A 13598-nucleotide genomic window follows, 5' to 3' on the forward strand; every position below is an offset into this window, starting at 1 on the left:
TGAATTTTTCAATCCGTTCGTAGACACTCCGTTACGGCAAACACACAGTTCCCGTACTGTACCGAAAGTCTTCGATGAATTTCGGCCCCTGATACGCCTTCCGACCACAAAAAACGGATCGCTGAACGTTGCTCTTCTTCGGTGCTAACAGAAAGCGGAGCGGCCATGGTTAACCGCAGGGCAGCGATAATGGAACTAACCTAGCAGCATCAAACCTGCACAGACATAACAACAATTAAACCACGCATGCGTCGTCTACGCAACACGACAGCACTACCAACATAAACAAAAATATAACTAAATTCCGGATAATAATTACTTACCCTCGTATAATTTGCTTACATTAAAAATTAATTTAAACCTCAGGAAAACATTTTTGAAATTATATGTTTTAAGTGTAGTTTTATATGGAAATGAAACTTGAACGATCGGAGTACCTGAAAAGAAAAGATTAGAAGCTTTAGAAATGTGTTGCTATAGGAAAATGATAAAAATAAATAGGTGGTCTACTTACTGCTGTATTTACTTCTATAATTTCTTCATTAATTTCCTTTATTATTATTTCTTTATTATCCTTACTAATTTTCGGCAGTTTACTATAATTTGTTTTTTTCATCCTGCTTTTCATTACTTTTAATGTCATTACAAAAATTATTTTTGTTTTCCTACTAGCCCTATTTTTCCTTTTAATGGAACTTTAGATATAATCATTTACTGTTTCTTTACCGTACATTGATTTTAAAAATCTTGTAGTCGGCTTATTTACCTGAAATAATTCTGTAGTAAAATTTTGGTTCCAAGGCTCATCTACGCTAAAAAATGATCGGTTGAAAATTCTTCTGTTAATACGTTTTTTCATCTACTAAACTAAATTCAAACGGAAAACTAATAGCGTCCGATAAATAAACAGTTACACATTCTTAATTTAATTTATTACCTTTATTTGCAACATTAATATCATCTGTTAACCTTTTTCGAATTCTTCGTATAGCTCATCGTTACTATTTTCAAAATTATAATAAAAATTGCCTGTTTCGAATTTTTCAAAAATAGCTTCATTTTTTATTTTAAAATATTCTAGTTCAATAAATACATCTTGATATTGTAATAAAAATTATCTGTTTCAAACTCTTCGTTATCAGTTACTCCCGCTAAACTAAAGGCGTCATTTAAAAAAGCGATTTGAATTCCTCGTCCGATTCGTCTTCCTCACTGTCTGGATTAATTTTATTAATATTTTGAAAAATACCTTCTCCAGGTACTAACAATTTTTTGTTTTTAATCTTATTTCCTAAAATCTGATTTAGTTTGGGGTTTTTACTTGAAGGTTCTACTGTATTCCTCGTAGTAATACTCATTGGTGTTTCTTGGGTTCGTTTAAACCTGTTCAAAGCCCTTGGTTGATTTTGATTGGATTTTGGAAGGGTGAACTCTGGTTGTACATAATTCGGTTGCGATCTAATAGAGAAATTGGGATTTTTATAAGGTAATCTTTGAAAATTCGTGTTTCTTGGATAATAATTTTGGTATAAATTACGATATTTTGGTGTCAAGTATGGATTGATTTTAAAATTATTTGGATTTTTGAATTTAAAATCATTCGTTAACATACTTAGCGCTTCTTCCAATGAATTTGGATTTTTAGTACCCATCAGGAATCCTATCGGTTCTTGTAGCTCTGTTATCGAAACTCTTAACACTAATTTCCTTACATACTGATTTAAAACATTTGCAATTGTTGTCTCTTTATTTGTAAAATATGCTATTTGCCAATTTAATAATCTTTGTATACGCTCATAAAAATTAAAAGGAGTTTTATTACTCTTTTGTTTTAATTCGGCTAATTCTAATTTTAATGTAAATCAATTTCTTTTGTCAAGATAACCGTTTAATAATACCTACCTGATATCATTCCACTTATAACTATTTGATCCTATTACTAACTTTAATGCAGGTGATTTAATTTTGAAAGAATCGTAAAGAACAAATATTTGTTTTGAAAGTCGTCAGAACTATCGGCGACATAAAATTTTGCGACTAATTTGTCACACAAACTGAAAGGGTTATCTGCCATTTTAAAATATTAATACTTCTTAAACTTATACAATTTTTATATATATGTATATAAGATAATAAAAAATATTTACTTTATACTATTTTAAATGTTTTTCTACTCGCATAACTATTTATACTACTTTATTCGTAGTATATATGATGTGAATCGTTGCCTGTAGTGGATCGAGGTGAAGTTGTAGTCTTCAATTGCCGAAGTGGATTGTTGCCTTCATAGCATACCAGGAACTGCGTACATGAAGTTCTGGAACCACGTGTATGAAAATGTAACCGGTCGACAAGAGTGCATGTACACAGTTCCTGTCAGGATACATCATTTGATCGATGTCTGCTCGCTTCTGTTGTTTTTGGTTTTGGACTTAGTTGAATAATATGCTCTTATTCTTGTCGTTCGGTGATTTCTCTGCAGTCAAAAATTATATTCATTAATTCTTTCAGAAACCGATGTATCGTATTACTGTAGATCGATAAAATTATTTTCATTAATTTCTTGAGATGACTTGTAATTCACTTTATAAACAGTTGAAACTGATGAAAATTATTTGCATTAATTCCTTGAAGTGACCTATCGACTGCGCCAATTAAGTTTTATACTCAACAAGTTCTGTTTTTATTAAAAGGAACTTTATTTTACGCGATTAAATTATTACAATTAATATTCATTTAACTGTTAATAATTAATTTTTAACTGTGTAATATTCATTTAAATAGTTTAATATCATTATGCGAACATGCTAATGATTTTACAAAGTGGGTCGTTAATTTAAAAGAACGAGTGCAATAAAGAACGTTCCGTATACGGGAAAAGAAAGGTAGGACTAAAGAATAATTATTTACTAAATACAAAGTCTGCAGTTGCATTGCATTCCATCATAGAATTAAGTGAAAACCGGATGCACAATGAATAATTATTTAGATCATATATTACTATAAATAAGAAAGGCTAAATTCTCATTAAATAAACCTATTTGTTTAAATGAGCATTTCTAAAATTTGATCTTTGTATAAATTCTATTGCAGTTTTTTCTTAGCTGTTGTGAATCTGTTTAATCTCCTTTTAAATGATCGGCCTTGTATACTTTTTACGGTTTATTTCTCTCGTTAAAATATTTACGATGCTAGTTTCACTGAACAACACGATCAAAATATTGTTTAATGTTTAATTTACAATAAAATAAATACATAGTTTAGCTCATCTCACAATCTATGGCAATAATTACACAGATGTAGATTTAAAAAAAAATGTTTTTGAATTTAAAAAAATTTTTGCAGTGTATGATGAAGTAGCCTCTGCGACAGAGTGGCAGCGTTTTCACTTTTCTTCTAGGAGATTCTAGAAATGAATCCCATGTTTTATACGCTAAAACTTTTATAACACATCTCTCCAGATGTCATCAGGAAAAAAATCTTGCCAAATATGTCCCACCTTACTTCTTAACTTATAAGGTCTTTTATACCTTATATTTAAATTCAGTAAATTGTCGGTAAACTATTTTTTAAATAGCTCAGCAGAATTCGTGAAAACAGGTACATTTTCTAATATTATTTCTGTTAAGTAAAATCTATAGTGTAATTGTTCCGTTCCACGTCGAGCAGTCCGGTACTGCGACCTAGTGGGTGCTGACGCTGACCGGAAAGTGAGCCGTACTAGTATTCTACGTTAGAGTCCCGCCCGATGCGGTCCCATTTTTCATTTCGTCCGGATGGACAATTAGTGTTGCTTATATTCTACGTAAGAATCCCGCACAGTGCGCGGTCGTGTTTTCATTTCAGTGCAAGGGGACTCATAGTTTCTTGATGATGTTCAAGTTCAATTACGACTAAAGTGTCATAAATTCTTAAGTTTAATGTGACTATTGTAATTCAATGAAAACGTCAAGGGTGACAAGAAATTAAATATAACGATTCAAGAATAACATACCGTTGCTTCATTTCATCGTCTACCATCTCGTCAAAAATACAGCGCACAGTAGCTCTAAAATTTACCAGTAATGTATAATAAGAAAAGAAGGTTTCAAACTTTAATTTCATACAATACCCTTGTATGTAGGAGCAGGAATAATAATGTAGGAATTTTTCAAAAAACAGTAAAAAGTGGCAATCCGGCATGTAAAGCGATGTAAAAAAACATTAAACTTAAAAGCATTAATAATTCAGCTGAGGAAATGGGTTTAATAAATTTAAAACGGTTAGTTTTGCAACTTAACTAGGATATTATTATTTAATTTTTATACCAAAATTATCAAAATAAAGAAAACAAACATAGACCCGAGTAAATAGTAATATATTTTAAAATTGTGCAAAAATAAGCGATTAAAAATTTTCTAAATAATAATTTAGTTTAATTACAAATTCAGCTGACAGAAATATTTATCACCAAAAAGTAAAACATTTATTCAATATTTTATCGTATTACTTTTTACTCTTAAGCGATCTCATTTAAAAATTAAAATATTCAACTGAGACTTTTACGAGTTTCAAGAAATAAATAGCCTAAAAAAGACGATTAAAAAATTCCTTCAGCTACTTCTTCCTTTATTAGTGATATCATATCTAATAAATTACTGGAACATCTTGGAAAAATATTACTACATTTGCTTCCATCTTTCCAGCCTAATTCTTCTGCCTTTATATAATCTGTGCCTCCAGTTTCATCTTCCACTGATGTTGATGGTCTAAAATTTGTAAAATAGACATAAATCACTACGTAAGTATTAAATTAATAATATTACCGTCATCAATAATAACTTTTTATTATTATCGTCATTTTTACTATCTAATTATTAAAAATTATTGGCTATTTGAATTTAACCTTAAATATTGTAAGAAACTGATAAATCTGATATTTCAAATGTTGCTAAGTGTTCAACTTGTCACATCACAACCGCTGAACTGAGTTTATGTTGTTGCTTGTCAATGATTCTTGTCCAAACAATTCATTATACAGAAGGGCATAACAGATATTGCATGGCTTGTTCCGCATTTCAAGATGTCGAGTCAATATCATCTGGAATTGGCTAAATTGAGAGAAAAAAACGAAGAGTTGCGTATACAATTTAGAACTTGGGAACTTCATCAGAATCCAACAGTCCCACAAACAAAATCTACGACTTGGAATGCAAAAACATCATCGCAATTAGACAAACCTCGATATGTTATTGTAGGCTTTCAGAATTTGATTTATTGTAACGTTAAAAATATTAAACTATTCGTAAATTCAAACTGTTATCCATATGGGTATTTAGAGGGGGATCGAATGTTGATATACAAGACGTTTGTAAATTTTAAACAATCATATTATAAATTGACTGATTCTCCATACAGATATTAAGATTAAAAAACAAATATCCCTTATACGTGATTGATTATTCACGACAAGATGAATCGATAAAAATGGGTGTTATTGATTTGAAAATTAATATTGAAGTTGAGGAGGATTTTAAACCCGATACAACCGCATATTGTTTATTAGTATATGAAAATATAGTGGCTTCCTCACCGTTAACCGGCCAAGTAATAAAACAACCTTCGTAATTAGTTTATTTCATGTAATTTTAAATTATTGGTTTAATTTTATTTTTATTTTTTTGTGATACGGAATTGTGCTTGCTATACGCTTTCGTGGTGAAAATTTAACTAGAAAGAAGGGGCCGCTCTCGTGAAAAGAAACATCATATACTGTGGTAATGGGGTGGGGGATGGATATTACTCCAGTATATGAGGTATATGTTCTAGTGTATAATGTATTGATTTATTGAAATGAGACAGAGTCGTGTTTTGCTGTGCTTTTTGTAATACATACTCCCTTTCATGGTGAAAATTTAACTTGAAAGAGGGGGTCGCTCTCGTGAAAAAGACCTCAGGTTTTCGACCAACCAGCGCTAGTGAAAAAAACCTCAGGTTCTAGCGTAATGGGTCGGGGGGACTACTCCAGTATATGAGGTTTCTATACCGCTAATGGAAGTTTAAAAAAATGTGATGAAGATATGGCATCATGAAAAACAGTCAAAATTAACATCTTTCTTATCTATTAGTAATGTATAATGCGTTCAATGAAAATAAAATCTTGTATTAGAGAAGGTCGAAACCGCATTACTATTGAATCTGGAAACATTTAGACCCATCTAATACGACAACAATATTAATCATTCTACTTTTATTTATGCTCATTTAATTTTATTACCAATCTTAAGTTTTATTAGTTGTAATTCATTATTATGTAATTAGTATTACTAATATTAAAAATAAAAATTGAAAAAACAAAAATTTTAATTTAGGGTTATTAAATCTCGGTCTTTCATCCAGAGGTCCCGGGTTCGAATCACGGTCAGGCGTGGCATTTTCACATGCTATTGTCGTTCATCCTCTGAGGCAATACCTAACGGTGGTCCCGGAGGTTAAAAAAAGGCGTATTCTTAAATTAAAGAATCTTAACTAGTGCTTGAATGTATATTGTGTCTGTAATTATACTAAATTAGATTAAAATTATTATTGTACAATTTTTTTAAAAAAATAATATTTAGAATTTAAAATTTTTTTACGATTGTTTTCATCGTTGATTGTACAATTATATTATTATTAATATTTACTTGAAACTTGCATTATATGTCCAGTTCCACTGCAAGTTCACCATCTTCTCTTTCTTCATTCGAACAGTCACTTTTACTACCGATATCTAAACGTATAATAAATTTATCAATCGTTTCATCGATTAGCAGTTCCATCTTCTTCTACCTAGTTTCAGCTTTTTTACGTACTCATATGGTGTCCGATCATCCTTATTCATTTCATTCATTTTTTCCTCGGCTAATTTTTAATATCTGACGTTAAAATTTTTTTGAATCTTTTGTCATTATTACCAATATCTTTTCAGTCGACCGTATCATCTCGATCGGATTTAAATCGAGATGAAAAGGTGGAAGTCACAGAACCTGATACTCGGTTTTTTAATAGTTCATTTAAATGATACTTTATCTTTTAATTTCTATGTGATTTAATTATGCAATACAATTGCGGTTTTAACACTGCTTTATTAAATGGAGTTTTTTCTTTTCCGACCGATTAATCGTGACACTTTTCCTAGCATTTGAATTCGGAGGCTTTACTAGAAGTGAATTGTGGTATAGTGCATTATCGATAATAATCGCTGACCGAGTAAGACCAGAAATTAATTTCTCAGATGCTCACTTCATGAAATTATTGTTGTAAACACTGTCGGCCCCTCCTTTTTGAACTCGTTTTCAAGTTAACATCGTATTCGGAATGAATCTTATTTCTTCCTCAGCAGATTATGATTGATCGATCACCTTTATTAATCGGCACTGTTGCTCTGCACCACTGTCATCCGACCACAATTTTGTCGTCGAATGGGATGTTAAAATGTACGACTCATCCAAATAAACGATCGAAGAATTTTCTTTTCTGCAATCTGTAATTTTTCTTAAATTATTTATTAATTAATTATCCTCTTTCATAAGATGTTAGTCCAGTGTTTGACGGTTTTTCGCTCAGAATTTTTTCGGACAAAACCGATTGTCGTGAAATTCGAAGAGTAATTAGGGAATAGCTCAAGGAACAAAAGTCATATAGTGCCGATGTCTGGTTTTACCCTGGGGGTGGATGCCACCCGTTCTCGGGGATGGAAATTATTACGTTGAAAATAACAACTGAAATCGATGAAGGAATAAATTCTACGCAAAAAATGTTGTATAAATTTTTTTGTAGAAACAATACTTTTTGAGTTATTCGTGATTGAAAATATGTTTTTTTTTTATCCAACCGTTGAACGATTTTTCACGAATAACTCAAAAACCTTAAGTTTTATCGAAAAAATTATTATTGGTAAAAATGAAGCTTATAAAATAACAAAGATATTGTTTTTTATATTTCTGTAAGTGCAATACGAACCGAGTTATACTTCGTTGAAGGTAACTTTTTGTTCACCGAAAACTGAAGTCGTACCTTTCAACATTAAATATCGGAAAAACGGAAAGATCTCCGAGGAAAGCTTATAGGATATTTTTTACAGAACTTAAAAAGTCCTTAGCATGAAAACTAACGGAGTTATGATGAAAATAAAATGATTGTCTCGCTTTTTCGGAGAAAAAAATCAGCAATTAAACAAATGACTTTTCTGCAAGAATTGGAATTGAACGTAATACTTTGACAATTTGCTTTATTTAAGTACTACCAATATGGTCTAGACGTTTGACCGGTTTGGCATGCTACGTTTGAAAATAAGGTTGATTCAAATTTGTGAAGTATTTTGAAATTTCTTAAAAAATTTTCTTTTTTTCACAATAATTCAAAAACTAAAGAAAATACGTAAAAAATACTAGAGTACAAAAATTTATTTTTCGTTTTACTGAAAATTTTGGTTTATTTCTGTAGAATAAAAATCGATTGAGATATCACCGTTAGAAGTTTGCATTTGAGTGCGAGGCCGCTTTCCCCAAGCCCTTTAAACTGAAGAGACTGCTAATTTAGTGATCAGGCAAACAGATTTATGGCTAAAGGCAAGAGGTTTGAATCTAGCTCCGGCTAAAACATCAGAGATTGCATTCGTCGGGAGGAGGCGAATCAGAGACACGTCTGTTAGAAGTGACGATACTAATATATTCTCGTCGAGGTCTGTAAAATACTTCGGTGTGTGGATGGAAACGAATCACTTATACAATGCGCCTATAAAGATGGTCACTGAGTCTGCTGAAGAGACTATTGTTAAGCTGAGTCGGCTCATGAATAATCACTGTGAACCGCGTGCATCCAGAAGCCGGCTTATTCTGGTGGTGACCTCTTAGATTATATTCTACGTGGCCCCAGCTTGAAAAGAGGCCTTCCAGAAGAAGAAGATGTGGATAAGATATCGGCGATACAGAGGCGTGTGGCGTTTAGTGTAACAGCCTCCTACAGAACAGTGTCTAGGAACGCAATTGAAGTAATTACGGGTATTCCTCCGGTGAAACTGAGGATTCAGATGCTATCACGTATATAATGGGATGCCTAAAACTGAGGCTAAACGTGTCTTACTTGATGAGTGGCAAGATGAGTGGAGTGCCGTCCGCAACGGGAGAAAGGACTCGTGTCTAATAAGAGTCGTGGGCGGGCCTCCCCAAGTTTCTTCAGTAGTATCCCAGGCACCCCGTCCGGTCCCGGGCATTTCTTGTGATTGGTCCGTATGAGAGACCGGTGCAGTTCGTCAGTCGTGAATCGATGTTGTTTGAGTCCAGTAACCGGTGTTTCATCATCCTCTTCATCAGCAAACAGAGGGTGCTCTTGACAGCACCCTCTGTTTGCGTTCTGGACAGATGAGACAGGGTAATGGTGGTCTGTAGCATTTCATGAGGATGCGGTATGCTCTCCTGCATGGATCTTCGTCAAGGTCTTGGATGCATCTCCACCAGGCGTCTTGTATGGCTTGCTTAATCTCGTCACAGAGTGACTTTCTGACTGTCCTGTACATCCTTTCAGCTGTCTCCGTCTGGTCAGGCCGGTTCCTGCTGATCTGTTGTAATTTTTTCTGGCAGTTCTGGTCACCTTACATAGGCATTTCCGTCGTCCACCAGTACATTCTCTTTAAACCGGGTCGACAAGGGCGTAATCTGTCACATTCTTCGACACCAAGTAGATCTCTCGGGTGGACACACGCCGATCTCTGCATCCTGTCCGTCACAACGTGTAGAAGGCGGAGGACTGCGTTTCTGTGGGGTTCCATTGATGCCGCCCGGACGCAGTCCGAAGACCCTCCGAACCTATGATAAAAAGGATCGGTTCATGGTCACTCTGGAACTCTTGTTTCATAACTTCCCAGGAGAAGCCATCACGCAGTAGGCTGCCTGTAGCTGCAATCACATCCAGTACCTAGCTCAGGCCACGCCCAAAGAAAGAATGTGTGCCCGGGAAGTTCATTGTCACTAGAACGCATGTGCCAAATAATGGTGCATTGTCCGGAGGCATGGTCTGTATTCCAGCATTTGAAGCATTTTACTTTCTTTCCTCGGCCTTCTACCCGGCAGGAGTGTCATCTAAATTTCATCCGGCCTCGCTCCAATAGTTTCAAGGTCCCTCCTGGCGGCAAGACTATCGTCGCTCTCTGGGTATCTCTGAATGAAGGTTGTAGGGACACTACCCTTGCGGGTAGTGTCCCTACGACCTACCCGCAAGGAAATCTCCTCATTTAGGGACTACCGCACGGCTGCTTCCAGCTCATCAGGCGTCGCGTCAACGTCTAAGTCTTTTACCACGCAGGTTACCGATCAACTGCCGTACAGGTGTTCCCTGACCGTGGCATCTCCAAGGCTAGTCCCTAGGCGTCTCACCACATCGCCTCTTCGGTTGTCCCTGTCACGGAAACAAATCTCTAGACTCTCCGTTCGACCTTTCCTCACTGACAAGATGTCATCTGCTAGGTAGGTCCCCAGACTCGTACTTACATCCCGCAGCAATTCAGCATAGGTGGCGCCTTCCCTGCTGATCGCCACCAGCGAAGAGGGCGGGCCTCTGGGGAGGTCTTTCTTCTGTCGTCTACCCACCACGAATAAGTTGTGACTTTCTACTGGACTAACATTCTGTCGACTCCAGCATTCTATAATTTTGACTTCTGTGTCATGAATTCTCCTGCTGAGGCACAAAACTGCAAATTGTCTCCCGCTGAGGTCAGTGATCTCCCGAGCAGCCGTTGTAATTTTTTCACGATTAGTTCTGCGTCATTATCCAGCAGTGCTACGAAGACCGCACTGTGCTCGACATTTTCTTCCTCCGGGTAGAACATTTTTAAACTTCGTGAGTTTTTATACAGTGTGCCCCCAGGGGCGTCCGTTGCCTCCTTGCGTGTCCTTCCTATAATATCTAGTACTTCTCAGGTCCGGTGTTTTAATGGTATCGCGATTAGTTCGGGGTTGTTTGTTCAGTGCAGCACAGCCGGCCGAGTTCTTCAATAATGTCCATCATCTTGTCGGCTATTTTGGTCAATGGCGACTGTTTTGTCGGGGTGTCGTTTCCAGCGCCCCTACACTTCCTTGCTCTCGGTCGTTGTGGGGTTGGGGACTTTCCGGCTGGCGGGGGCGTGCCCGCTCCTGTATAGGTTCTTCTGTCCTGTGATGGGGAGGATGTTACCGCTCGTTTGTTCGATGACGCTTGTACATCCATGACTGTCTTCTCTGTCGTCGGGTTATCGCTCAATTCTATGCTATTCGTACGGTCATATTCATCTGTTCTCTGGTAGGATGGGGAAATCAATATTTCTCATCCACGCTCACCACCACCGGCTCTCTTCTGTACTCTCTCCCGGGATCGGCTCTGATCTCCATCCAAATTCGTGGCGGTTTTTTTAGGTGAACCGCCAACCACCATAGAGTATGAGTATAGTTTTCTTCAGTAATCTGCCCCACGAGTGCCCGCGAAAAACGGACCAGCGTTTACAGTGCGGTGGACTGTGTAAGCAGTGCAGCGCTTACCGAGGCTAGAGCTTAATACAACCGGGTGCGACCCTGTTCCCGGAGGCCACCGTTCGCAGCCTACTTCGCAGAGCCATACACTCCTCGACACGGTCGGTCACACTTTAAGTTTCGACCATGAATTGACAGGTGTCATGGCACCACCATGTATAATGTAGGTATGAATTTGTTTTGTCTGGCATTTCTCCCACCACCACCCCATTCGGTAGCTCTAAAGCATAAGACCGAATATCCATACCTCAAACGGCTACTGTGCCTCAAAACAGTTTAGCGACCAATATACTAATTATCTCCTTGAGCTTACCTAACTGCATGAGTGGAATAAACGGTGTGCTCTGCACCACTCGCTTGTGTGTCCCACCACTCACTTCTCATGTATTATTAAAATGGGTAGGCGTACCCTGTCCACAAACTAAAATATATATTAAAATTTATTCTGTCAAGAACAGCAATTTGCTGCCATGCCTAGGTCGCTGAATGCCAGCAAATACCTGTCCACCGTATTATAGTGCTTGGAGCCTGACCTACTGCCTACAACAAGCAGTAGGAGTCTTATATCCCTTAAACTACTGATGCAGTTGAACAAAGCAACATCATCAAGGAACTTCTACACGGTCCGACAATGCAGCTCACGCCACATTGACTCGCCATATGAGTAGCCAATATTCCCCTTGATCTCTATGTTCCAGAGTGGCCTGAGTTCAGGCCCCCCAAGCGCTGAACAGTCGAACACCATGTGTTAGTTCAACTGGACCTCCCTGCAGATACATACCTCATCAGCTGCCAGGTGGAACTGAAACAAATATTGGTTAAAATTTGCGTGGTTGGAGAGCACTTGGGTTCCTGTTGCTCTTAAAAATGAATTAGAGGTGTACCATTCCCTAAGTCCTCTATAAATCTATACAAGGACCTACCCTTAGTCATGGAGTGCCATTCTTGCTGCCATGCTTCCATTGCGAGGCTGTAGAGCCTCCTCCCCAGGCGGGTGATCTGCAACTGTTCTAAATTTAGAACCAGTGCATTGCGATCACCGTTCCACTCCGGTACAGGCCTGGCTCGAAACCATAACCTCATAGTGGCTGGCTAGTGGTAACCTCATAGTGTAGGTGTGGTAAGAAGATGTATTGAAATTCATAGTAATCTTGGTGGAAGTAGTGTTGTGGTGTGTTGCTGGTAAAGCATGTGGGATATGTAAAGTGCAATACCAGGTGTTTGATGTGATATGTATTTCTGTGATGAGTGTTGTGACCTGCAGCTTCTGTGTGTAGATAGAAATGGGGTTGCAGGGGCTTGGCCACTCCCCAAGGCCTCAAATATTGAGACCCCCCTGCACGGATCTACGAAAGTACCTAAAAACAATAAGTTATACCTATAATGAAAGCAGCACGGATGTAGCAACCTATGAACATATATAAATATTATGCTTTTCTAAGTAGAACTGTGTGTAGTTTACGTTAATAGTGTAGAAATGCCTGAGGGTACGGTCAGATGAGTAGTTATAATGTAGAGCCATCACTATGCAGTCAGCTAATTAACCAATAAGTTGTACATATTATAATAAAAGCAAAATTAATAATAAGGTAATTAATCATACATAAGTAGGATATGCAGTATTTCTCCCAGAATTCCATCTTGACCAAATGAAACATCTGCCGCTTGACATATACTTCGTAGTAGACATTCTCGACCACCCAGTGATAACCTGAATAACACAAAATTACAGTTACATGAAAAGGTATGAACTTACAATGATTCTGATTTCACAGGCAATATGTCTGCAGGTAATAGGAGATATTAAGGTATAATAACCACAAAAGCAACATGATTTCCAAACACTATTGTGTTTCTGTTACTAACATAATCTTAGCTTCAAATAAATAAAACAGAATGATTAGAATCTTATAAAGATTTTTTTTAACGATCTTTATTTCAATGTACTTATATTGTCATTATTTTTATATTTTATAATCTAATTTATAAAATGTCAAATCAATATTATGCGCAAAACAGCATATCTGGTTCATAATACACTACAGCTGTGAAACATGTACTGCTACAAAGTGTGCTTGA

The 13598-nt window shown here is 36.6% G+C and overlaps 1 protein-coding gene across 1 annotated transcript in view; it reads right to left on the minus strand.

Moving 5' to 3' along the window:
* Window positions 1-4579: 4579 nt before the first annotated feature.
* Window positions 4580-13598, minus strand: part of LOC142321320 (uncharacterized) — a 29000-nt gene continuing 19981 nt past the window's right edge. Inside the window, exons 4-5 of the mRNA XM_075359311.1 lie at window positions 13123-13230; window positions 4580-4748 (exon numbers count right to left, since the gene is read on the minus strand). Of these exons, the coding sequence (XP_075215426.1) occupies window positions 4580-4748; window positions 13123-13230 (277 nt within the window). The remainder of the gene's footprint in view (window positions 4749-13122; window positions 13231-13598) is intronic.

This window comes from Lycorma delicatula, chromosome 3 (genome assembly GCF_047948215.1).
Source record: "Lycorma delicatula isolate Av1 chromosome 3, ASM4794821v1, whole genome shotgun sequence".
NCBI classification, from domain to species: domain Eukaryota; kingdom Metazoa; phylum Arthropoda; class Insecta; order Hemiptera; family Fulgoridae; genus Lycorma; species Lycorma delicatula.